Source organism: Carassius auratus, chromosome 23, assembly GCF_003368295.1.
Source record: "Carassius auratus strain Wakin chromosome 23, ASM336829v1, whole genome shotgun sequence".
Taxonomy (NCBI): Eukaryota; Metazoa; Chordata; class Actinopteri; order Cypriniformes; family Cyprinidae; genus Carassius; species Carassius auratus.
The window spans coordinates 4,388,862-4,415,095 of NC_039265.1; the positions used below are offsets into that span (position 1 = coordinate 4,388,862).

The 26,234-nt window shown below is 37.8% G+C and overlaps 1 protein-coding gene across 7 annotated transcripts in view; it reads right to left on the reverse strand.

Annotated features, from left to right (window-relative positions):
- The window catches only part of LOC113041041 (protein phosphatase 1 regulatory subunit 12B-like), a 31,282-nt gene extending 5,485 nt beyond the window's left edge, over positions 1 to 25,797 (reverse strand). Inside the window, exons 1-7 of one of the 7 annotated variants that reach the window (XM_026199321.1) lie at positions 25,230 to 25,792; positions 11,106 to 11,122; positions 10,860 to 10,995; positions 10,476 to 10,580; positions 10,074 to 10,124; positions 5,341 to 5,391; positions 1,634 to 1,704 (exon numbers count right to left, since the gene is read on the reverse strand). In XM_026199321.1, coding sequence (XP_026055106.1) covers positions 1,672 to 1,704; positions 5,341 to 5,391; positions 10,074 to 10,124; positions 10,476 to 10,580; positions 10,860 to 10,995; positions 11,106 to 11,122; positions 25,230 to 25,334 — 498 coding nt within the window. In that variant the 5' untranslated portion in view covers positions 25,335 to 25,792 and the 3' untranslated portion in view covers positions 1,634 to 1,671. Of the gene's footprint in view, positions 1 to 1,633; positions 1,708 to 5,340; positions 5,392 to 10,073; positions 10,125 to 10,475; positions 10,581 to 10,859; positions 10,996 to 11,105; positions 11,123 to 25,229 lie in introns of all 7 variants that reach the window. The other 6 variants (XM_026199319.1, XM_026199317.1, XM_026199316.1 and 3 more) reach the window with 6 other exon arrangements.
- Between the last annotated feature and the right edge of the window lie 437 nt (positions 25,798 to 26,234).

The following is a 26,234-nucleotide window of genomic DNA, read 5'->3' on the forward strand; positions in this document are numbered from 1 at the left end:
AACGAGTCTGGTCCTATATCTTTCTTAAGGACATCTGAATAGGAAACAAATATTATGTTAAATGCATTAGAATATAAATCATGTTTCACTCTTAAATGTCACAATACAAATAAAACGAGTTTCATGCTGACTTTAGAATGGAAACAGAAATATAAGCATGCAGAGACGATCAGGTGAGAAAAGAAATTTGTGTTGGATGAACTGACAAACAGCACGTGCAACTAGTCATTCATTAAAAGGATGAGGAGAACAGGCTTGCAAACATCTTCATGACCACTTACTTAATATAAAATCTAGTTTTTATTGGATGACTTTTAAAAGTAGTAATCACCACTATTTTCTTTTATAAAAGCCACATTGTGCAGTGAGGAGATTAATGAGCAGTGTGAGGCATCTGTGGTCAACCTCAGAAACTTCCTGAACCAGCATGTGGGGAAACCCTGAGGTTTGACACCGTTTCCAAACATGGTTTCACAGCTTATGGATCTGGGACCAGGCCATTGAGTTTCTTCAATGCATGAAAAACCAACAGAGAACTGCGAGGCATCCGGCATCTGTTCAGAGCTCTTTCTTGATTCATTGTTTTGTCTCTACAAAGAGCATCTGTAGTCATATTTAAATTGTTAACTCAATGAAAAAACGCACTGCTTTGATAAATGGAGGTTGGCATGTCATAACGGCCAGCACAGATAACCAGTACAAGTGCTGTTGTGCTTCAACTCATGAATGAATTTGTCACAAAATGGCTTTTAGATGGCGCTGAAGCTCTCGTCTCTTTCTGCTGAGCCTCTCTTCCTTACTCAGTAGCCTATGCTGCATAACCAGCTAACTAACCTAATGTAACATCCTTCAAAAACAGCCATGTGAAACACTTAACATAGGCAGCAAGACATGACTTGATAACAAGTGATTCCAAACCCCTTGTTAAGTTTGATTTTACACTTCACTGATTCTAGATTCAAATGCTACATCAGATCTCAAAAGTAAACAGCAAATGGTGCTGATATACATTTATGGTGTGCTATAATATACTGGAAAAATTATAATCCTAACCTTTGTTTTCACAGTGAAATCATATTTGGCCAGAGAGTGATTATTATTATTATTATTTTTTTTTTTTTGGATTGTTAAAATTGATATTGTGAGTTCTTGATAATGTGCTATAAATATTTTGTGCAGAAAACTAAATTTTACTCAATTGCAGTGGAATCGAGGCTTGGAGTCGAAAACAGTATTAAATTAATCACGACTTTTGCGGACAGAGTTTGGCGTTAGCATGTTGCTTCTAATTTCCAGGACGTCCCAGGTTATCATCTAGTAATTATGTCATGGCATCAACATAACATTTCTAATCAACAGTACGATTTTACTCAGCCAATGCATTCTGGGATTGTCATTTTATTATTTGGTCACAACGAGTAGTGGTTTTTCATACAGTGCTCACTGTCATCTTCATAGGACGTTAAGCCTGCTGTTTTAATTACAGTAAGAATTGTTTCGAGAGCATTAAAGACAAAAAAAGTATGGATACAAATCTATGACAAAGAGTGATCTACATGACTCTCACTATGTAGAAATGGGTGTGTTTAGGTATGTGTGAGCAGGCAATCACGCGTGGGGCAAAACCACTCACCATCTGCCCCCTTTCACCCAGTCCAGCTGAGGATGAACTCAGGGCTGGTAGCGAAACCTCACTGAAGGTGTCTGCTGGGGCAACAGTGACATCACTGATCAAACAAACACAAGTGCTTCTCATTTTATTATGATTATGACCTCGATGAAGTGAGAGTCTGTTGGACTTACCAATTAGTGTCTGAAAAGCTGCATAAATATACACTGTTAAGAATAAAAGTTCTTTAATGTATTAATAGTTCCATCAAGAATCTTTAACATTTATGGAACCGTTCCATTGAAAAAAATAAGGTTCTTTATAGTGGACAAACGTTCTTTAGGCTCTTCACACAAAAGATTGATACCCATGGCTCTTGATGATACATTAAAGGGGACAATATAGTTTTGGCCAATCTCATGTTAACCTTGAGTACCTACAGTATAGAAGTAGGGGTTGAACGACTTCAGATTTTTTTAAGTTGAAGCTGACTAGTCGCTGAGGCCGTCATTAAAGGGGGGGTGAAATGCTATTTGATGCATACTGAGTTTTTGACACTGTTAAAGAGTTGGATTCCCATGCTAAACATGGACAAAGTTTCAAAAATTAAGTTGTACGTTTGAAGGAGTATTTTTGTTCCCAAAATACTCCTTCCGGTTTGTCACAAGTTTCGGAAAGTTTTTTCGAGTATGGCTCTGTGTGACGTTAGATGGAGCGGAATTTCCTTATATGGGTCCTGAGGGCACGTCTGCCGGAAGAGCGTGCGCTCCCGTATAGCAGAGCACTGAGAGCACAACAGACTTCACTGATCAGAGCGAGAGCATCGCGAAAAGTCACAAAAGAAGTGTGTTTTTGGTTGCCAGGGCAAGACAACCCTGCACAGATTACCCAAAAAAAAAAAAACAGCATTAAGGGACCAGTGGATGGAGTTTATTTTTACAGAGCATCAACGGAGTTGTGCAAGTGTTTTTGTTTGTTCCCTGCATTTCGAAGATGCTTGTTCACAAGGCCCAGTTTGACGACGGATTTGCGTATCGTTTATTTCTTAAGGATGATGCAATCCCAAGGAAAAAGGGTCACTATCGTGTTTTGGAACCACAGGCGGTGAGTAAAACTGCTTCAAATATCTCTGCCTCCTTGTTAGTGCGTCCGCCTCCCATCGGAGACCTGGGTTCGAGCCCCGCTCGGAGCGAGTCGTTGCTGCTGCTGCTCTCGTTCAGTTTCAGCCTCGGGATCTGATTCTGGATCATAAATAAACGGCTGAATCTGACTGTAAGCCATGGTTTGTTTTGGAGGATGGGTTTTCCCTCATGGTAATGTCACAGCTTCCACATGCTCTCAACGCAAAAGCCTATTCACGCTCGTGATTCTTTAGCTCCGCCCACACGTCACGCCTCCAGCCGGTCGTGTTTTTCCGGGAAAAATCGGTACAGACTATCTTTCTCTTATAAATATAATAAAACTAAAGACTTTTTGAATTTATGAAGGATGCAGTACTACTCTATATGTACTGAAGATTAACAGGATATTGAGTGAAAACGAGCATTTCACCCCCCCCCCCTTTAATGAACAAATAAGTCTGGAGCTGTGAAGAACACCTTGTGCACAGCTATGGCATATGACACAGCGCTGCGTACATGGCCCCATGGCCCCTATGGCCCCATACCCCTATAACAGCTCATTTTCATCAGTTATTTTGCCTTTGGGTTGTTATATTTTTCACAGATTTCTGCTTGTTCTAAATCAGATACAGATAATGTAACACAGTAAAGATTATATTTATGAATGCATTAGTGAGAGCGATTGTGTGTGTGAATTATTTCTTTATGGTAGCGTCTCTAGTAGTAGTGGCGCTGTGGGATTTAGTTATTAACAAATACATGCTTGGAATTTTTAGTTAAAAGCTATTTTATTGAGAAATCCAGTAATATAATCACACGTCTTGTGGACCTTTCGGTGTATACATTTATCTTTAATTTTAACTTTTTTGAAAATTTTTGCATAAATGTGGAAGTCCTTCGAACATTTATTGTCCTGTTGCGCCCTGTATAGGACGGGCGACTAGTCGAAGTCAAGCTTAAAGCCTAATGGCAGAGCATTGAAGTCGACTAGTACTGCATATTTAATATCTCCAAAGAGTCTTTAGTTTTATCATCTTTATAAAAGATACAGATTTATGATTCTCTCTGAAAGCAACCAAGCTTCTGGAGGGGCGCTGTGGCTGGAGCTAAAAATTCGCGAACACTTGCAGGCCAATTGCCAACAATCATGACTGGAGTCTTTAATCACTGGGACTGCGTCATCTTTTATTATCAAATGATGTGCAAATCCAGCATCAAACTGGGACTTCATCATTATTCATCACTGAAATGACGGGAACAAACAAACACACTTGCAAAACTCCATTGCTGCCCGGAAAAACAAATTGCATCCACTGTTACGTAACAATGGGTTCTTAAGTAAGCTGAACAAGGCTGTATTTCCCTTACATCCAAAGACAAACTTCTTTGGAGACATTCTTCTCAATCAAGTCCTGTGCATTGCTGCTGATGACACTGATTGGCGTGTTCTTGCTCTTTACGCAGACTAACTCTTTCAGAGAGTTTGTTTCAATGGACTGAAATGAAATGGTTCAGAACTGATTCAGTTAATTTACATAATCAAGCACCCAAAAATGATGTGAAACACAGATATTTTGCATCTCTGAAGCATATAAAAGCATATAAAGTGAATCAACCACTTGACTGAGGCTCTGGATTACAGGTAATAATGTTGTAAATAGTGTTCAGTTTCTTGCACAGACTGATTGAAGATATATCGTCAGGAGCCACAGGTATTAATTTTGTGTTGTCCGATATGCTTTTTTTGACTCTCAAATTGACAGTAGTCTCTAACTTACATTTAATGAATCACCAATGACCACCATTTCAGCTAAAATTCATCTTTATTGTTCTACTGACAACAATCTACAGTCACTTACATCTTGAATGGCCTTAGCGTAGGTAAATTAACAGCAATTTTTCATATGTGAAAAAAAAACCTTATTGGAACCTTTCATTTTTAAAAGTGTATTTTATTCCCTCCATTGTATTCTGGAGGTAAAGCTGTTTGCATATTTCATATCATCTGCATATCTTGGCTCTAATTTAATGAACTTTTAACTAATTTGAACCAAAACACCCCAGAGTCCATGTTACCTCAATTGCAACATGGATCAATTATCTAACTGAGCCTGGCGGACTACAGCAGCCGCAGATATCTCATCTCCCTCACACTGATTTGGCCTTTCATATATTTGGCACCATGCTCTTCTTGGCCCCTCAAAATGCCAGCTATGTGCAATTACTGCTGGAATGCTGAACAAAAGCCGTGCCGTGTCTCTGTGCTGGATTCAGTACGGCCTTGGTGTAGCTGGAACTAGGTCAACATGTACTGCTGCAGCTGTGATATGCTACAGAGCCGAGAGTAGTGACCATGACTTTGGTGTGGGCCAGTAGCAAGTTTTGTGGTGTCTGAGATTGACTAACATTGGTCAAAAGAGGCATGGTAGTTACACTAGCTGTTAAAATCTTGTGATCTGACCTTTTTAACAGTCAGTTCAAATAAACTGTCAAACAAGGTAAAAGTTGAAGTTAGCATCTTTGAACATGCGCCCACAAGTCACCCCAACTCATAATAACTAATCCTAAAAATTAAAAAATAAACACATTTAATATACGTTTTTCTTTTACCTTTAATTCTTCTTCCATGTCTGTAACCCTCTTCTCCAAAGCTTCTTTTTCCTACACAAGCACAGGAAAAAAAAATACATATATAAATAAATAAAATCACAATTAATAAATAACTATAATTAAGATTTATTTATTTTTTATAATCTGTAAAACAAAACAATTTTTTATATTTGTTTTATATTTATATGTTTTATTTAAATAATTTGTATTTTTTATATTTATGCAAATGTAACAATTAAATTAAATTAAAATTTTAAATGACTGAACTTATATAATTATAAGATAAATTAAAACAGTTTGGAAATGCTCCGGTTACTCACGTAAGGGAACGAGTGTCATGTCAACACTGATGACTGTTTGGGGAAACTCCTGTTTACTCTGTTACTGAAGCCTGATTTGTTAACATTTGTGAAGCTGCAGAAAACAATGGTGCTCGATCCCACTATATAAGTTGGCCAATTTAATCAGAATCAATGACTGAAGTGTCAGCCATCGATTCGCATGCAACTACAGCACAGCCAGTAACGCAACACTAGTTCCTTTATCTCAGGGAACCGAAGTTACAGGAGTAACCGGAGCATTCCCTATCAAAAGGTAACTCCCTTTACGTGCTTGGGGAACATATCCAGTAGAACCTTGCTAATAAGCAGATACAGAACTTAGCCTGCAGCCCAGGAACACTCAGCAAGGGCTCCATAAGCCTGAGCCACAAAAGCCCCTTTCACACTGCACGTTGGACCCGGAAAACTGCCGGAACATTGCTGGATTGCCTTCTGTGTGAACGCAAACACATCCCGGGATTGATTCTGGGATCGATCCCAGGTTGGGGACCCAGAAAAATTGCCGGGTTCAGTCCCGGGAACTAGCTCTGTGTGAACAAAAGCCAGAACAAATGCTGTGTCATAGTGATGACGCACATTTCCGTGCAACTGATGTCACGTATCATTACGGGACCTTTACGGGTTGTGTGTAAACGCACGAACACATTCCCGGGAAATCACTGGCAATGTGAAAGGGGCAAAATCTAGCGACCCGGGAACAATTGCGGGGGCACATTACCTTTGCATTTTCCAGAATCACAGTGTGAAAGGGGCTAAAGAGCACCAAGTAAGTTCAGCCAACTATGTCTGCTATAGGATACTTACCAAGGTGGGCATTTGGACATAATTTTTGTGTGAATTTGTCCATTTAAACACAATACTTCAGAGAGACCTTAATATTTGCACGCCAAGACACTCTAGGTGATTCCCATCTGTCTTAGAGGGGAAGAGCTGTGTCTATGCACTTCATAAAAGTGTGGGGGCCAGGGACAGACCAAATGGTAAGACCGATACTGATCTGCCACTCCCTTGACGGTTAATCTTAAGAATGGTATTTGACACAGGCTCATATTTTTTAGGGAAAAAAAGCATCTTTCAGATCCACAGGCAGAAATCAGTCCTCATGCCAAATTTGTGTAAGGATCTGCTTCAAAGTCAACAATTTGAATGGCCATCTTTTTAAGAACGAGGATGTATCGCCTGTAGAAGCCTGACCCACTGTTCGCTAAGGGGACCATTTTTACGTCACCCTTTGCAGGCAGTGTTGCAGGCACTTCGGCTCAAAGAACATGAGATTCGCTGTTTTGTACCGAAGTCTGCACAAAAACTCTGAACACAGATGGACTGGGAGCAAACTGATGCAAGTAGCCTTGTGCTATAGTTTACAGAACCAAATCTGACACACCCGGAATGGCTTTCCAGAAGCTCATTTTTACTGATGACGGTTCATTGCAGAAGGGGAGGAAATTAAATGTATGAATGTAGAAAGGCGAAATTTGCTCTTTTAAGTATATGGTTTATGGACATCAGACTGCATCAGGTCGCACTGCGCAGACGCAGGCAACGTCACAAGCAACATCACAAGCCCCACTTGCGGCATTATTTAGAAGACAACAACAAAGTTAAGCAGGATTTATACTTTCGCCTAGCTCCGCTGACTGCGAGCACACCTTCCCAAACAGACAGGGCTTTTATAATCGTCGTATTCAACGTTGTACTACTCTTTGAAACGACAGGGGAGCGATGAGGAGTAATTCTCCTCTAAAACTGTCGGGAATCACCAGTGAGAAGAAATAATTTGGCAGTACAAGTCTTGTGATGAATGAGTTGATGAATTAATAATTTCTTTATGTACAGACGTAAAACAATCTTAAACCATTGGCTGTATTTCTCATCAAAAACAAGACAACTGTAAACAAATAGTGTATAATTAATATCTGAATTCAGCCTCGGCCGATGGCCAGCCAGCTGAGGTTCGTCTTTGGGAGAAAAGTTTGCAGATTTTAAAAACGTATTTTAATTTTATTTATTGTTTTTAATTAAATTTATGTGTGTGTACTTCTAACATGTTTGGTTGGTAAAATAAATGTTGTAAATTCAAATCAGAGAGTCTTCCGTGTCTGGAATGGATGTATTCTTGAGTCTATAAGGTAACATCTCCGGTTACGCATGTAACCATCATTCCCTGAGAATAGGCAACAAGACGCTGCATCCTCTAGAGGGCGCTAGGGGAACGCTGTCAGCGTGACTGGTGTCTGAAGCATGAATGAAAAAATGACAATGAACTCGACAATGGCAGGTGTAGTCCATGACATAATCAGTAATGCTACTGAGAGTATAAAAGGGCACCTGTGAAATACAACATCCACATCTTTTTCTGAAGGATGCAGGAGTTCCCGAGGCATGGCAGAAAGATGCAACATCTCGTTCCCTATTCTCAGGGAACCATGGTTACATGCGTAACCTGAGACCTTTCCTTTTCGAAAGGGAACTCCACGCTGCGTCCTCTAGAGGGTGCTAGGGGAATGGTATACCAACGCCACCATGCTGAGGGATGAGTGCCTCATAGACTAGGTCACCTACCAAATTCTGAGCTCTAGAGTGGAGGTCTAGCAAATGACTCTCAGAATGAGAGGAGACCTGGCTACACTAAACTAAACAACTAAACAGTTGGTGAGGCTTGAAGAAAACCACGTACACCTAACTGCTGCCTACGAGGAGCTCTGGAGAGCGGAGGCTTCAGCAGAATAACCCTCTTAAATGAGAGGAAGCCAAACAATGCTCAGTCCTTGAAGCGGTTCATCAAGGCGGCCTCGAGATGGCTATCTAAGGGTGTACTCACACTAGGCACGGTTGCCATGAACCGGGCCCGAGTACGATTGTCCCCCCTCCCCACTCCCCCTCTGGCCTGCACTCACATATAGGGTTTCAGCATTCGTGCCGGAGCACGCTTACGTCATTATGGTGCGACGGTTTCGGGATAAACAGGAAGAGCGGCGCTCTCTGAACACAATGGAGTGCATCGCTCTGTTTTCTTTGTGGATAATTTTGTGTTGTTTGGTCCACAGCCTGTTGTTAAACAGATGTGTCGCCTTGGTGGCGTGAAAATTTTCACGTAATCGTGCTGCTCGTATGAGGATGTTTGCAAGGTACCAGCTGAAGTGCAGCAAGGACTTTGCAGTTTTTAGTTTTTATGCGTTTTGCACCTCTGCCGTAGACCAAAGCGACCCTTTCCCTGCCATGTTGGTTTTGGAGCGTCGCAAAACCGTGATGCAAAGCGTCCTTTTCTGTGCTCCGGCACGGTTAGCGCTCACACTGCATGCGAACCGCGCCCGAGTCCAACTGAACCGTGCCCTGGCCCACCTCTTCCAAGCGGGCCAGGGCCGGCTAATCGAGCCGCGCCCGGGCACGATTCGGAGCACTCACACTAGTCAAACGAACCGCGCTTTGGTGGTTAAACGCACTCGGTCACGGTTCAAACTGGCAGTGTGAGTACACCCTAACTAGCTCTGATGAGCGGAGACCTCAGCAGAATGCAGTAGCAATACTGATTATGACATGGGCTACATCTGCCAATATAGAGTTCATTGTCGTTTTTTTCATTCATGCTTCAGACACCGGTCATACTGACAGCATTCCCCTAGCGCCCTCTAAAGGACGCAGCGTCTCGTTCCCTATTCTCAGGGAACCATGGTTACCTTATAGACTCAAGAATACATCCATTCCAGATGCAGCGGGGAGTTCCCTTTCGAAAGGGAACAATAATTTTAATAAGATAACCTTGTTTGAAATGGGTTTGTCTAAAATAAAATTGTGGTTTTGTCTATACTACTAGGTTCTTGTACTATATTGACTGGGTTAAATAGAATGGTATTACTAAAAAGAGACTAAAATAAAATTTTCATTGACTAAAACTAGACTAAATTGCCATCGGTTTTCGTTGACTAAAACTAGACTAGACTATAAAGAGAATGAACGTGTCTAAAACTAATAAAAACTAAAATGACAACTTCACACAAACACTAAACTAAAACTAAAATTAAAACAGGCCGCAAAAAACAACACTAGCAAAGAGATGGTCTCATTGCTGAAGGAGAAGATTCTGATGAAATGGTGCTCCGGGACGACTTATATACAGTAGCAGTCGGCTCTGAACCTTCTGGTGGGCTCGAGTGCCATTGGTTTGTGCCACTACAAAAATTTTTACAAATCAGGCTTCAGTAACAGAGTAAACAGGAGTTTCCCCAAGCAGTCAATGACAGTTCAACAGGAGTTACATTTCGATAGGGAACAAATTACTATTTAGCTACTATGAGAACAGCATGGAGGAAGAATATCAGTTCAAGGTCTTAGAAACACATTGAAATTTCTCAGAAAGTGTCAATAGTGATTATATGATGATAACATATATACCCTTTTCTCTGATTCAAATACAGAGGACCTCTCTGATATTCTGTCCTGCTTCTGAAAAACATTCACAGAAAGATTAATAAGCAAAAGAGAACCAATGCACATAGAAACAAAACAGTAAAAGGAGTAAAATAATACTGTGAATTCATATTCAAAGCAAAATATTTACAAAAGTTGAATGTTTTAATAAGAAACTAGTGGTGGATCAGTATCTGGATATATTATTTGCTTTTCACAGACTGTAATTCCTGAGGCTGTGAGCTACTACAAAAGTCAGGCCTTGGGGAGCCTGATTGTTTTCTGAGAGCTGGTTTGTGCTATTATTTTAACACAGGTCTCTCCTCTTGGCGGATGATTCAGGCCACAGAAAATCTCTCTTCTTATCTCCTGGGATTGTTTTCTCACCTGTGTGACTCTGTCAAGCTGTGAGCGGATTTTTGTGAGCTCCTGTTTGCTGTCCTGCAGTCGAGACTTCAGCTTCTCATTCTCAGTCAGTGCGTCCTCATACAGCTGATAAAGTGAAACAAACAAGGGTCGAGTTCGTCTGACTAATTTAGCATCTCCACTGGGAGCTGCTTTCCTGTTGCTGGTCAACAGAAGACCGCTAATGGTCTGCACTGGATAAACACATTGGCATTTAGATATATGTAGTACTGATTTGTACTGTACAGTACATATATGCATTGTCCATGCCTAAAAACACCCTTATCTCTGGGGACAGTATTTGAGGCAGAATATCTAATGTATTGAACACACAGTAAGTATTTTATTAGTCAAAGTTATCCTGACCTTCTTATAGTCCTTGCTGGCCGAGTCGTCCTCTGTTTTGCTCAGAGAGGCGAGTCTGTTCTCTCTGCGTGTGTATGTGCTGGTCCGGGCTGACAGTCTGTCTGATGGAGACTCCACACCACTAGGGTCTGACCTGCTTTTAACATCAATTATCAAGTGTTGATCATACCAGTTTTTATTAATTTCCCTTTCAGTAAAAAAGAAAATTAATAAATAATGTTTTAGACAAGGAATATAGCAGCTTACCTTGACACCCGGTCTTGCTAGAAAAAAAAAAAAAAAAAAAAACTAAGTTAGATAAAATGTGCTTAACTTTTCATTTAACATATAACGGTGATAACCACATTAGTAATATTCACAAAGTTATTATTTTTCATTCATGTACCATAGTATTGCATGGTATTTATTGATAAACCATTCAAGTACATGATTATGCTACTCATAGACCCACATCTCCACATGAAGGCAATGCACCCTTGTGAAAGAAAAATGCACAAAAAAGTACTTCCAGAAATAATATACTTTAAAATGATATATTTAAGTACAAAATTATTTGTAATATTTTCTGACATTAACGCAATTATTTGCACTTTAGAGTGCTTTTTTGGACTTGGTTAATTTACCCATGAATGAAAATTCATCCATCTTCTACTCACCTCCAAAGCATCCTAGGTGTATGTAACTTTCTTCTTTCAGAATAATTCAATTGAAGCTATAATAAATATTGTCCTAGCATATTTTAAATACTATTTCTGTTGAAACTTGTATTTCATGTATTTAAATATATTTGGGATTACAAGTTTGTATTGATGTAGATGCAAATTTAATACATTTAAAATATATTTTTATATACAAAATATATACAGTATTATGTAATAAAAATGTAATCCACTACAGTTAAAATTGTAATCAAGTACTTTACATGTGCTTTAGTATGTTAGCCAACACATCAAAATAACATAACCCCTAGTTGCTCTAGAGACGTGCGACCTCTGACATATATAGCAATTGTAAGTCGCTTTGGATCAAAGAGTCAGCTTAATGAATAAATATATATATATATATATATATATATATATATATATATATATATATATATATATATATATATATATATATATATATATATATATATATATATATTATTAAAGTATAATGGTTTAAAATGTACTTTGAAGTAAAGCTTTTAATTTGCCATTGTTACAGTGTACACTTTATAAATGTATTCAAGTGTAACATATTCAAAGTAAATGTGAACTCACTTTAAGTACACTTAAGTGGTCTTTTATTTAATTAATATTATATTTTAAGTACACTACAAGTGCACATTCAATACAATTAAGCACACTTCTCTTTCATGGTGTCACAATCTCTAGCTGGAGTGCACGCGAGCTTCATTAGAGGGCACTCCATTCCAGACTCCTGCCACTTCACCCTGGACTCCATTTCCCATAATCCTTTGCCAGGACTACTCATCGATTGCAATCGCCTGTCTCTCATCACTTCACCAGTCTCACACTATAAATGTTGCACACATCCACACATGCTGATTACTGTTTAGCCTGTAACCTGTTTCTTGTATCCGTGTTTCCTTGCTTTGCCTTGCCTTCTTGTTTTTTGACCTTGGACTGTTTATCCTATTACTAATTTTGTCTCACCCTGGATTGTACCTGTTTGCTGGTGTTTGACCTTTGCCTGTTTACGGATTCATCTTTGTCTTTGCCTAGGATACTATTGTTTGCTGGGACTGGACCCTGTCTGTCTGACCACGTTTACAAATAAAGCCTGCATTTGGATCCTCTCCTCTTCATCATAACACATGGGAACGTTTGCATCCACCTGATCACTAATCTGGATACAAAAGCTATTGGTTTTGGACAACTCTAAACAAGCTGTTTTCTGATTGGGTGTTTTTTTTATCTTCTTGATCCAGTCATAGTGATTGAATCTTAATGTCAACATGTTTAAGTTAACTTATTGTGCAAACAGTAAACCTTTTAAGTGTGACTGAACTTGGAACTTGGACTTGGAACAGTCTTCTAGACCCCTCAATCTGTCAATGGAAGTCTGCCATATACAAATGCCTGGAGCAAGAGAATGATATGTTGTTGCAAACTTGTGCATATGTGTGTTTTAAGTAAACCCACTTCTTCTCACATTTGAAATCACACCAACTACATTTAGCAATAACAGCAAAACAGCTAATTTCAAGAGAATTTGTGCATTTGTTCTTTTGTAATAAATTGTAGTTGCTCATTTTTGTCCACTAGCAACTACATTCCTACATTTTCTTTGCACAAGCACATAAATCAGGTTGTTTTTATGGGAGGGTATCTTGCAGACAGTAAATCTACTAAAAGAACATTTAATTTCCATTTTAGGTACATGTTGAACATAGTCACATTTTGTAAACATCACTGTCCACCCATCACTGTCTGGATGACCTTTTATCCTGAGGATGTGCAGAGATGGTAAATGAAGGTGTAAGGGTCTGACAGTACAAGCAGAAACATCCATAACAAAGATGGCAAGCTACAAGCCACTCGTAATTTCAAGTAGTGAAACTACAGTCAAGCTACTCGGCGGGTGCAGATTCCACACGGGTCTGGTAATATGTTCTCATTGCTTCAGATTTAAGGCTGTTCAGTCCAGAGAGAAAGAGAGAGAAGGAAAGGCAGAGAAAGAATCCCCTCTGTTCCTCTGCTAAAGACAGCACATCCTGTTTGGACACTCCGCAGCACACTTGATTATGCATCAGAGAGGAATTACAGTCCACTGTCTGAAGGGGACGTCTGAACAACGCCAAAAAAGGTCATGCAGAGTCAGTCACTACAGCAGGACAAAGTTTGGCAGAGAAAAAGAAGAGCTTTTCATGTGCTTAAAAAGTAATTATACCAAATTAGATATTTTACATTTGATGTTTCTATAAGTACAGGAGATTTAATCACTTTTTACAATCTCATTAGTTAATTGGTCCACTAACAATGTCCATATATACTGTACTATTTAAATATATATTTTTATCTGCTCATTAAATTGTAATTCCGCTAAATTGTATTAAATATGCACTTCAACTCTTAAAAAAAAAAAAAATATATATATATATATATATATATATATATATATATATATATATATATATATATGTGTGTGTGTATATATATATATATATATATATATATATATATATATATATATATATATATATATATATATGTACACGGACAGGGTTAGAGTATTCTCTGACATAGAGCTCTGCGCAGACCTCAAATTTAGGCCCCAGTCCGGCCCTTGTCTGACAGCTTATCAGAATTACCGGCCCGAGTCCGTCTTTTTTCCTCCTTCTCCCTAAACACCTTATACTTCTCTTTCAGCTATTAAAATAGTTCAGTTTTGTATGTAACAGCAAAGTGATTGTATTTCGTTTTGGCTTTTATTAAGGTTAAGGTTTATTCATGGCTGTGAATGGTCTGCTTTAATTTTAAATTTTTTTCACAATATCAACAAATGTTGTGGTTTTGTAGAATGGAGAAAAACAAACATGATGTGCTCTCTGCCGTCTCGTCTTTAACAGGAGAACTCATTGAAAACTTGCTTCACAGACATGATTAATGTATATATAGAAAGCTTTAAATGAATACTTAACGAAATAAAACTTATCGAAAACAAAAACTCTTCCATTATATAATCATAATCTGTATAGAGGCATTACTCTCTAAAGGCACGTCTAATGAGCCAGGCTCTGAAATTTCTGTGACACAGACTCAGAAAACACTAGATTATTAGTAAATAATTCAAATAACTCCTTACTATTTCCTCCCTGGCACATTTATGATAATTACTTTTGCCGGTGCTTTGTGGCAAGCTTAAGTTTGACTTGAATAAAAATGTAATATCACCTGTACATATGTCCTTCAAGCTCTGAAACTGTCTCTTTGGTAACAAAGTACACTACTTTTGAAACTATTGCTCAAACAGGAAATTAAATCTATTTTCAAAATGCATTTTGAAGTGGTTTATTGTACTCTTTTTTTTTCTTTTTTCTTTTTTGATTATCAAACTTGTGCATTTAATAGTGTAATATTATATACTTTATTTTGGATATTTTATAAACTGATCGTAAATGCATCTGCTATTTTTTGGCATGAATCTCTGGTATTTTTACATAGAAATAAACAGAGGGATGAGAGCATGGCCCTTGGCCACTGGAGAGACAGGCCCATCTGAATGTTTACACAGTATTTCAGAGACATCTCTCCTTATGTGGTTATACAGAGTTTCCCCAGGAACCTGCTCTCTGACCACATCACGACAACACTGGAGGAGAAACAGAGCTTGACCTGCAGCTATGACTTACAATAACTGCTGTGATATCTGTGGCTGCTTTGTGTTTTACTGGCAATCATTATGATTTCTCAAAGTGAGGCAAGATGTCTTATTCAAGTGTTTACATGCAGCCACAACAAAACAGTTTATGAAACGTTCACAATGTGTGCTGGTGGTCTTGTTTAGTTCTCTGTGGTCACATCATGTGGGGTAGATGAAGTCTGTATTTAGTGGATATGTGCTCTGGTGGTCCTGTTCTCATGTCTGGTCATTTTGAGGTTATCGCTCATTTTTTGGATTGGTATCTATTCTTGGTCCAGGAGGAAATACAAATATAAACCACCTTAACTTACAATCAGTGAAAATAACAGTTCACCAAAAAATGCAAATTTGCTAAAACTGTATCCTCAGGCCATCCAAGATATAGGTCGGTTTGTTTCTTCATCAGATTTAGAGAACAATTTAGCATTGCATCCCTTGTGTATGCTCTGTAGTGAATGGGTGCCGTCAGAATGAGAGTCCAAACAGCTGATAAAAACATCACAATAATCCACAAGTAATCCACACCGCTCCAGTCCGTCAGTTAATATATTAAGTGAAAAGTTGTGTTTATAACAAACAAATCCATCATTAAAGGTGCTGTAGGGAACTTTTGTAAAAAAATATTTTTTACATATTTGTTAAACCTGTCATTATGTCCTGACAGTAGAATATGAGACAGATAATCTGGGAAAAAATCAAGCTCCTCTGGCTCCTCCCAGTGTCCTATTGCCATTTGCAGAAACTCCATCGCTCCCGTTAAGAAACAACCAATCAGAGCTGCGGTCCGTAACTTTGTTTGTGTTCAAAATGTAGAAAAATTTACAAAATAAGCGAGTACACCATGAATCCATTTTCCAAACCGTGTTTTTGGCTTGTCCTGAATCACTAGGGTACACCTATAATAAGTGTTTATATTCGGACTATTTTATATTGCTTCGGGGGTACCGCGGCGGAGTAACCCAGTACCTTTGTGATTCTTCATAGACATAAACAGAGAGAAGTAGCTCCGGCTACAATGTTCTTCCGCAAGACGCAAGCAGTTCTGTTTATTAACCACTAGAGCGTCAAAAGTTACCGACTGCAGCTCTAAGGCATTTTAAACTACAAACTTCTGCTTCCAGCTAAAATATGAGCATTCTGTACATAATATGCTTTTGTTAGAGAAAAAGGAATCTCAACTAAATAAAAAGAGAAATATACACAGATCAAGCACTGTTTAAGTGAATACAGACCAAAACAGTTCAAAACAAACATGTCAAGATTTTGATGTGAGAGGGGATGGACTTTTTCACTGGAGGAAGCGGATTTATATTTTGGAAGGTCTTGACGGATTTGTTTCTTACAAACACACAACTTCTCCCTTCACAAGACATTGATGGTCTGGAGTGGTGTGGATTATTTTTGATTATTGTGATGGTTTTATCAGCTCTGTTTGAACTCTCATTCTCACGGCACCCATACACTGCAGAGAACTCATTGAAGAGCAAGTGATATAATGCTTCATTTCTCCTAACCTGTTCCAATAAAGAAACAAACTCATTTACATCTTGGATGACAGGAGGTTGAATAAATACAATTTCCATATTTTTTTTTGGTGGAGGGGGGGACTATTCCCTTAACATATCCTTATACTCCAAATCCTATCAGTTAATAGGAGTGTTTATCCAAGAACAAGTTCTGCTTTGGGTAAATCATGGAACAGACTTGTGCTGTTGCCGTTCAGAAGTTTTAAAGCCCTCAGGGGGCATTATTACCCACAGGCACCTGCTGGCCCTGTGCTCACTCTCTACAGAGAAAGAGAAGAGGAGAAATCAGGCACACATTTTCACCACAGTAAACCATGTAAGGCAGTGCTGCACACATTCCATCCTGCTGTAAAAATAACACTGAATCAGATGAATGAGGATAGAAGCAAGCAGAAGAGAAGAGACGTTAACCCACTGTTTCAATGTGATCATCATCAAACCCCCACAATTACATAATAAAGTGACAAATAATGAAAGCGTAAAAACACATTGCTTCTGTTTATCATTTCATACTGACGCTGGAAGGCACTAACTATCCATCCATCCATCCATCCATTATCATTTATTTCACTTTATTTCATTTAGCTGGCACATATAAAGGATGCGATGCCATTAGATGTTTTTTTTTGTTTTTAGTTGAATTTTTATCTTATGATTTTTACATATCTTTAATTCAATCAGCAAAAATCAGCTGTGGCAGGTGACCCTTTCAAATCACTAGGCAATTTCGTGGGTTACTTTCCGTAAATGAGGTTCTCTCATTATTTCTTGGGGAAGTTCATTTAAGCCAAATCTGCACAGAATTAGCGCAAATACTGAACTCGTGAGTCATCATGATATATTAAATACAGCCTAATTTCACAGCATTTGCAATGCCCCCTTTGCCACATCCATTGTGAACAGCCGCAAGCTGTTGGGTTTATTTTGGATTTCTTTTCTTGTTTTGGCTAGTAGAAGTTAAGAATGGCTTATAGCAAAAACAATTAGTAGCCAAAAGTTAAATTCAAACCCTGTACACTGTAAAAAAAAAAAAATCTTTGACATTTACAGTAAAATACCGGCAGCTGTGGTTGCCAGAACTTCAACGTTATAAATATGGTTTATCTGTTTTGAACCACTATTTCGTAATACTAATAATCACCAAAAACAGGTGGTGATGAGAAAGTCAAAGCTCATCACAAACAGCTCTTCCACAAGCTGAGAAGGGATATATATTCACACAAACACTAAACACCATCACGGTAACACACATGATACTGAAATAATGCAATAAACATTAATTTAACAACATTAGATGTAAGATAAAGCCTAATGTACACAACTGTTAAGAAAAAAACTAAAACTAAAAAACATAAAATATGAAGTGTCAATTTACATTTTTACACTGTAAATTGTACAATTACTTTTTCTTTTTCTCTTCCAAAAAACGTGATTTTAACAGTATTTTTCTATACAATTACATTATATGTAATCACAGTTATTCACCGTTTATAGTATGGAAACTTACTGATAACCAATTAACAGGTTTTTACTGTAGCATTTTTACAGTCTTTTACTGTTAAAATCACAATAATTTCTTACAGTGTAATGTGTATATACAGTATATGTATGTATATTATATTATATTATATTATATTATATTCATGTGATACCTTTTGTATCTTACTTTCAATATTATTGTCAGTGTGTATCAGGGTGGGACATTTTAATATTATTATGTGATGTTTAATTTGGCAGACAATGTTATTCTTTGGATGTTTTTAGACCTGTTTTTGATCATGTGATATTGAATTGAGTTGATGGTTCCAGATTTTAAAGGATTGTCTCTTTTCTGGTCTGAAGAGTTGTGGGATTCAAAACAATATATGTGCATGCTTTGGTTTATTCTTTGCATATTTAAGGCCCTTTTATTTTGGCTTCCTTTAGGGGTTTAAGCCTTAATTGAGGGGTCAAACCTCTCTGGAATTCACACTCTTGACTATAGCAGAGCTGGAGAGCGCGTCCTTTTCACTGTTAAAGATCTGTGAGCAATTATGTCAATCCTCTTCCAGTGGATGAATGAAGATTGGGTAAAGCTGGATCAGTGCAGCAGGACAACTGTACCTTCACTGCACATCAAAGGCATGTGAACTGTGTCGGGTCACAGCATGAACACCGCAGGGCTGCTAAATTCTCCATGCGTTTAGCACATATGAGCTCTATAACTCATATACACTATGAAGTAACAGACTGAGGCTGCTTCACGCAGCTGTGGGCTTCACCCTGATCCCATAACTCCACAAACTGTAACATTTACAGGATCTGGCTCATGCTGAAGTATTTATATGCAACCACTTTAATCCTCTCTTTCCCCTCATCGCTTCATCCCCCCCTTCGAGAGCCAGCTAGTCCGGCTGCCAGCATGCAAAATGGAAAATGTGAGCATCATCATACTCAAAAGGAGTATTACAACACACAAGTCCAAAAAAAGACTTTTCTGGCTTGCAGATCTTTCTCTTCGCCGCTCCCATCGCTCTTTGGGTGATAAGCCAGATATATTAAGAGAAAACAAATCAAGTCATTTGTTTTGATTACTTTATAAGGGCTGGTTTCTTCTGATCTGCTCTGATCGAGGAACAGTTGATCAAAAAAAGAAAAGAAAATGTTGAAGCATTTACTCATTATGTAGTTTCACAAGTTTCTTTCTTTCGCACTGAAATGTGTGCCGGTTGCTCTTTGCCATGTAATCACAATAAATAAAATCTTTTTAAAACTTCAAAAAAGGATACAGATGATTCATGATTTATTCAGAATCGTTTCATGACTTTTCACAAGTTTTCAGACTTGTTTATGAATTTTCATGGACTCAGCACAGAAAATAGCAAAAATAGATAGCTATTTTCAGTAAACAATGACACTCTGAGAAAATGAATCTTATGATCTCATATTCAAATGGCCATATGACAACTTACACTCAGAAATAGCAAGCATCACATTTAATTAAATCTGAAATATTGAAGTGCAAAGACTGAAAAAGGTTTTCTACTTTGTAATGAGAAGCGCTTTTAAAAATAAAATAAACAATTGTATTGTATTTTACAGTTAAATATTACAATAATGATATTACATCGTTTTATTTGTTAAATAATTTTTATATTTATATTTTATATTTAATAATAATAATAATAATTATTATTATTATTATTATTATTATTATTATTATTGTACAATTATATTTTAACTCAGAACCACTTTTATGTAAATTTTTTGTTTTTTGGTCATTTTGGAAGTTTCTAGACCAGTATTCATTCACCGTAATTATAATGACAAATTGGTCAGGATTTAAAAAAGAAAAATCAATTTCATGTTGCATGTAAGATGAAGTCATGATGTTTTGGATTGACATGAGTGTTCGCAAGTGATGACAGACTTTATTGTTGTTAACAATCCCTTTAAAAAAAGCTTTCAGATGCCCGGTCAGATGTGTTTGTCTGTTTATTACCCTGTGTTCTGTTGTTTGGGATAAAAAGTTCTTCATAAACATGGATTAGAAGACCCCTAAAAACAAAACACATGTGTTTATTCTTTCGCTCTCTTTAACTTTCGCTCCCAAGGAGACCTCACGCGCTCTGCCTCCACTCGTCATGGAAACTTCAACATGTGCAGCTTTGTTGATGGGAAAAAAAGCATGTTATGATTAGAGGAAACATAAAACGTCATGAGCGTTTTCTTCAGCTAATCTTGTCCTATTATGTGGCGAGCCTGCCGTTACCATCACTAAACATTAAACCTCTGTAACAGTGTGCAGACCAAAGCTGGGGAGTAACTATGTAAAAGTAGATGGTAAACCTTGCAGTAATGTGACAGTTATTCAGCTGCTTTAAATCTAGTGTTGCTTTTCCAGTAACAAGCTTTTTTTCGCCTAACAATAGCATTTCCAATTGCTATATTGTTGTTTTGATTTCACACTGTTTGCTCAGACTGGACTGAATTAATCCTTTTACAGGGAGAAGGGATGATTGCTTTGCTAAAACTAAGGTCACACTACACTTTGAGCATACAAAATTCGTTCAGATGCTGCAACAGTCATGATATGACGTCACGTCCTGCAGCATTTTTTCAAAACGTCAACACATACACAATAATAATACACAGAAAAATGTAAAAACATACAATCGTCTCCAGTTTCCTGCAGCGGTGCAGTTTTATATTTATGTTCTTTTAATTCAGATAGGAGGTCATGCTGTGACGTATCGATCTGCCGTTGGTCACGTGATGCGGGTCAGAGTTCACAACGCTTGAACTTTGGTACGCAGCAAAATGCCAAAACTTTTCACACAGGCTTGCGTTTCCCGTCTGACGCTTTCAAATGCGTATTAATGGAAGTCAATGGAACGAAAAGTCTAGTGTGACCGTGGTTTAACTCTAATTTGTGATAATGGGATTGTGTTTTAGAAATTTACTTAATTTATTAAATTAAAACGTAAAAATATAAATAATAATAATAATAATTCACAATATGACTTAATGAAATGCATTTTTTATAGAGGTGTAGTTAGTTAAATTTTGCAATTCACTACATACACGTTTTGCTGTTTTGGCTCAGTACTGTAAATTAGGGTTTATTTTATAATTTTTTTTTAACTGTATTTAATTTAAATGTATCCACCCAGAGTTTGATGTTAACAACCAGATTGTTCATTCATTCATTAAAAAAAAATGTTTCTGTGTCAGACAAAAAACACAGCTTGATTAAATTTTGAATTACATCACTGGACAGTAGTAGAACATACTGCCCTTATATAGCTCCAATGTGGCAATACCTTTGCTACAGTCAAGGCAGTAAAGACAGCTTTCTAGTGAAGGAAACTATTGTTTCAAAAGAGTTGCTTTATTAGTTTTGTTCACACAGAATTAATTTTTCAGGCCGGAGCTGACAACTTTTTTTTTTTACAAATTTCAATTTGAGCTCTGTGTTTTTGAAATGCCTTGTCAAGCACGACACACTGCAAAAGATGCAATAATTGAATGCAATGGGCAAAAACGTCCTTCTAGCATGTTTATATAGAAAGACAATGGAAAAGCAGCTAAGTGCTATGCAGAAATGTGTTCTGTATAAACAGCCCCTAACTACTTGAAGTTATGAGTAACGTCTAGCTTAAACAACAGAGATGTGGGACTAGTGATGTCATACATGAAGCAGCAGTTTTATGTCCAAATTGGACTGTCACACTCAACTGAAGGTTTGGAAAAGCACTGGACTAATGGCAATCTGTTTCTTCTTCATTCAGTGCTTGCATTACCTTCCTAAAGACAGAACATCTGGAGCACCTGCTGATTTTATAGGCATTTTTTTCACTGAAGTAAACACAGTATCCACACGTCAACAGGGCCTTTATTGGTCTCGTTCACTCACAGACTTTGCGTTTGTTCATGGGGCTTTAAAGTGACAATACGGCAGCCAAAAGAAAAACTGAAACAGCGCGTTTCAACAAATGCTCTCTGATTATGAAACAGTATATCCTGGATTGGTCCGGTGAGGTTTAAAAACTGAGTCTTATGAAATGCATTAGGGTCGCACTTCTTCGAACCCAGCATTTGCAAGCCACATGGAACCGTTCATGCACTTGTAGTTACAACTCACTGACTGTGTAAGAGGTAACTCACAGAGTTCACCGTCACACACAGAGATTGGTTTCTCATGTCATAATTTGATCAGATTTTTTCCTGCTAGAAAAAAAGTTTTTGTTTTATTCACATTAATAGTTATGTATTATTCAGGAAAGGTGTTTAAATCTATTAAGGGGAAATATTGGATTATGTTGGCTTATATGTGAGATCAGCTCAGCGCCTAATAATACAGGACAAACCCTGTTCGCAAACACACACATAATGACTCAAACTGGATCAAAACATGTCATACACTGCCATAACTTCATGCATTTAAAAGATATTCAGAAATGGCATGTTGACATGAAATATCAAGCAGTGACAGCAACGTCTTTCAGTGTGAAACTGCTTTTCTAATCATTTTAGAATTACATTTGAAACTGCATTTGTAGTTTTATGACTTAAATCAGTTAACTGGAGGTTACCACGTTTTTAAAGTGCCTGTGCAGAATATTTGTACTAAAAAAATACTTATTTATAAATTATTGGAACAAAAAAATAACCATTTCCACTTTCAGCTTTTCCTATACACAATTATTTTGAGCGGAATTATACACTTTTCCTTAATAGCCTCAGTATTTTGCTCAGTTTTTGCTCAGACAAGCTTACTGTTTATGCTGAATGATTCCTTAAATCATTGGTTAGAAGAGGTGTGTGTTATTTCTACCACATGCCTTAACCAGTCTTATGATCTCTGTCTGGTGGATTATAAAAAGAGACACCCATAACACCTAGAAATGTTCACATAACCGCAAAGCAATCACTGGCAGCATCCACTCACGAATTAACTAACATTACTCATATTTTCTTAACAAAACCTGACAAGAACTTCCTAAAAATCTTCACATCCTTTGTCAACTATAACCCATCAACTGAATACTGTACCCTATACTAAGCATTTGAAGAGCATTTTCTTAACAAGTCTCTTCTGACCAAGTCTCTTCAGACTGTTTATGCTCTGCAGTAATTATTAGCAAATCACTGGGGGACATGGCCAGAGTCATTTGGAAACTGAGTGAACCGTGATGGCTGGGACTGACTCCCACTACTTCCTGAATCAGTGTTTACATGAGAGACAGTGAAGCTCTGTTCACTCGCTGGTGTCACGGCACAACAACACAATCTCATGAGCTTTCAAACAAGCATCACAACTTCCTTAACAACATGAGTATTGATTTGTTTGCTGCAAGTTAAGGACTATTTAATGCAATTTTGTTCATACAGTGTACTGATTTACCAATATAATTAGCTTTGGTTTGCTTTAACCCTATAAAACCTACTGCATCATGTCTGATACATACATTTCTACGGTTTCCTTAAAGGTACAATTTGTAAGATATTTGCAGTAAAATATTCAAAAACCACTAGGCTAGTGTTATATATTTTGTCCAGCTGATTACTAACAATATCTCTAATGTTTTCAACTACTTATAAATCATGAGAAAATTCCCATTCTAAACAGTGACACGGGGCAGTGCAGTCGCCTGTCAATGATGTTAGTTACCCTTTGTTACCGCCTTTACTAACGTAGAAACCACATGACAACAGCTTTGCGACAAACTTCAACTAGAAAGAGATGCCGATCTCGCTTGTGTTTTACTCGACAGGTGAGTTGTTTTGATTCGTATCTTCACAGAAAACGTATGCTATTATAACGATCAACAAGATTAGTATTATGGTGCATACACGCCAAACGCGGGGGATCGCATCTCTAGACCTGCGTGAGGATGCGTCTGATCCATAGTCTGATCGCGTCTTTGCATTGACTTTGTATATAATCTACTCGCGCAAATCGCTGAACTCGCGTTAAATCCATGATTTATGTTTCCGTCTGATTGATGGCCGTCAGCGGTTGGGTAGAAGACAACAAATCCCATCATTCCACGCTCCTTCTTAGCGTCATCAAACCACGTGATTGTTATTGTTTTGATAGTGCGCCTTCTAGCGGCAGGTCCTACAACCTGTACCTTTAATAACCAACATGAACAAAAAAAACCTGTTGTAAACAATATACCACATGCCTACTGTCGATTGATTGATGCTTCATACTGTTATAGCAAGTTGTAAAAACGTCAGGTGTCATTTTTCATATTATTCTATCTATATCATATGAGTCATATACAGTAAGCTTGATGTATCAAATACAATACATCCAAAAAATAATAATAATAATTGTATATATATATATATATATATATATATATATATATATATATATATATATATATATATATATATATATATATATATATATTAGACTATCTTATATTTTGCTTAAAGCCTCAGCAAACTGTCCTATTTAAAAAGTATATAAATATATATTTTTTCTGATTATTATTTCATGTCAGGCTTTACAGGGTTAATGACAGCAGCACTCGAGCTGCATGAACTACATAAGTTTGGATAAAACCTGATGATCACAAATTTACTACAATTTGATAAGTGACATAGAAATACTGCAAAATCTGAAATTAAGGATGCATTTCTTTGCTTAAAAGTGCTCAGAATCCTAAAACACTGTTAATTTCCAGGTTTGAATGATAAAACAATATCCCAGATTTTCAACGTGGACTTTCGGACTCCACTGTGCAAGCACCACAATAAACAAATAAGCACTTGAAAACTAAAATGTTTAACCCATAAAACTTGCTTGCGACTGCTGCTGAAGACCACAAACCCTTAAACATAGCCTAAAACATTGTTACAAATGAACATTTGTATCCTCAAAGTGACAAATGACAAAGTTAGATCACATTGAACACAATACTGCCTGTTGAAACGTCAGTGTTACTGTGACAAACACAAAGCAAACACAGCTGGCTCTTACTCTGAATGTTTTGGTGCTGGGGGACGGGGAGGAGGGCGGCGAGTCCGACAGGGACTTTCTGGAGCGAGAGGAAAGGTCCTTGCTGCGTGAATAGAGCGATGACATCTCTCCCCTGTAAGATAGGAAGACCCCTGATAGACACGAGCAGCCCCTCACACACCCGTGGAGACAGACATGACTGCAGGACGTGAACAGATCCGCTCAACAGGTGCGAACACGTGCGTGTGCGTCCACAGGAGTCCTCCTCTCTGCAGTGTGTGCACTGAGACTGACAGCCGATCTGTGTTTCTGTTGCTCCTCGATCGTTACAGGAAAATTAAAACAAATAGAAGCACCTCTCCGCTTGGCTATCTCTCCTCCCTTTATATCCGTCCCACTCCCTCACTCACAAACGCATAAACAACAGTTGAGTCTCGTCCAGCTGACGTTCTCTCTGTGACACTAACTCATTCATACAATAAGAGCTACATAAGGAGAGGACTGTGCTTTGTTAACTTAACAGACGCCTGAAAGCCTCCCTCACTGTTCTGTCTGCTAACAATCACTCCACACAAACACTGGAAGAACAAAACTGTTTTCACTCGGACCCACGCAGCTCTGTCTCTCTCTCTCTTTCTCTCTCTTACACACACACACAGTTTCTCTCTTCATAAATCTCAGTCCTTTCACTTTTTGTTCTCTCATATTCCTTCTGCACTTTCTCTGGCTCAGTACCAGGTGGTTTAGGTCACTGTTGTATCTATTATATTTGAGTCCTTTAAACAGAAAGGGACTGTATAAATGTTACAGTGAAACTTGTTCAGTGGTTGAAGGGATAGTTCAACAACATTTTAATTCTGTGCTATCCTTCAAATTGTGCTAAAATCGGTTTCTGTACATTACACAAGGAGAGATTTTGTAGAAAGTGCTGGTAACTCTTTTCCATGCAGTTACAATTCATATGGGCACAGGAAAATTCAAAAGCTTTAAAAGGATGCTACAACTTTATTGGTATACTGTTCATTG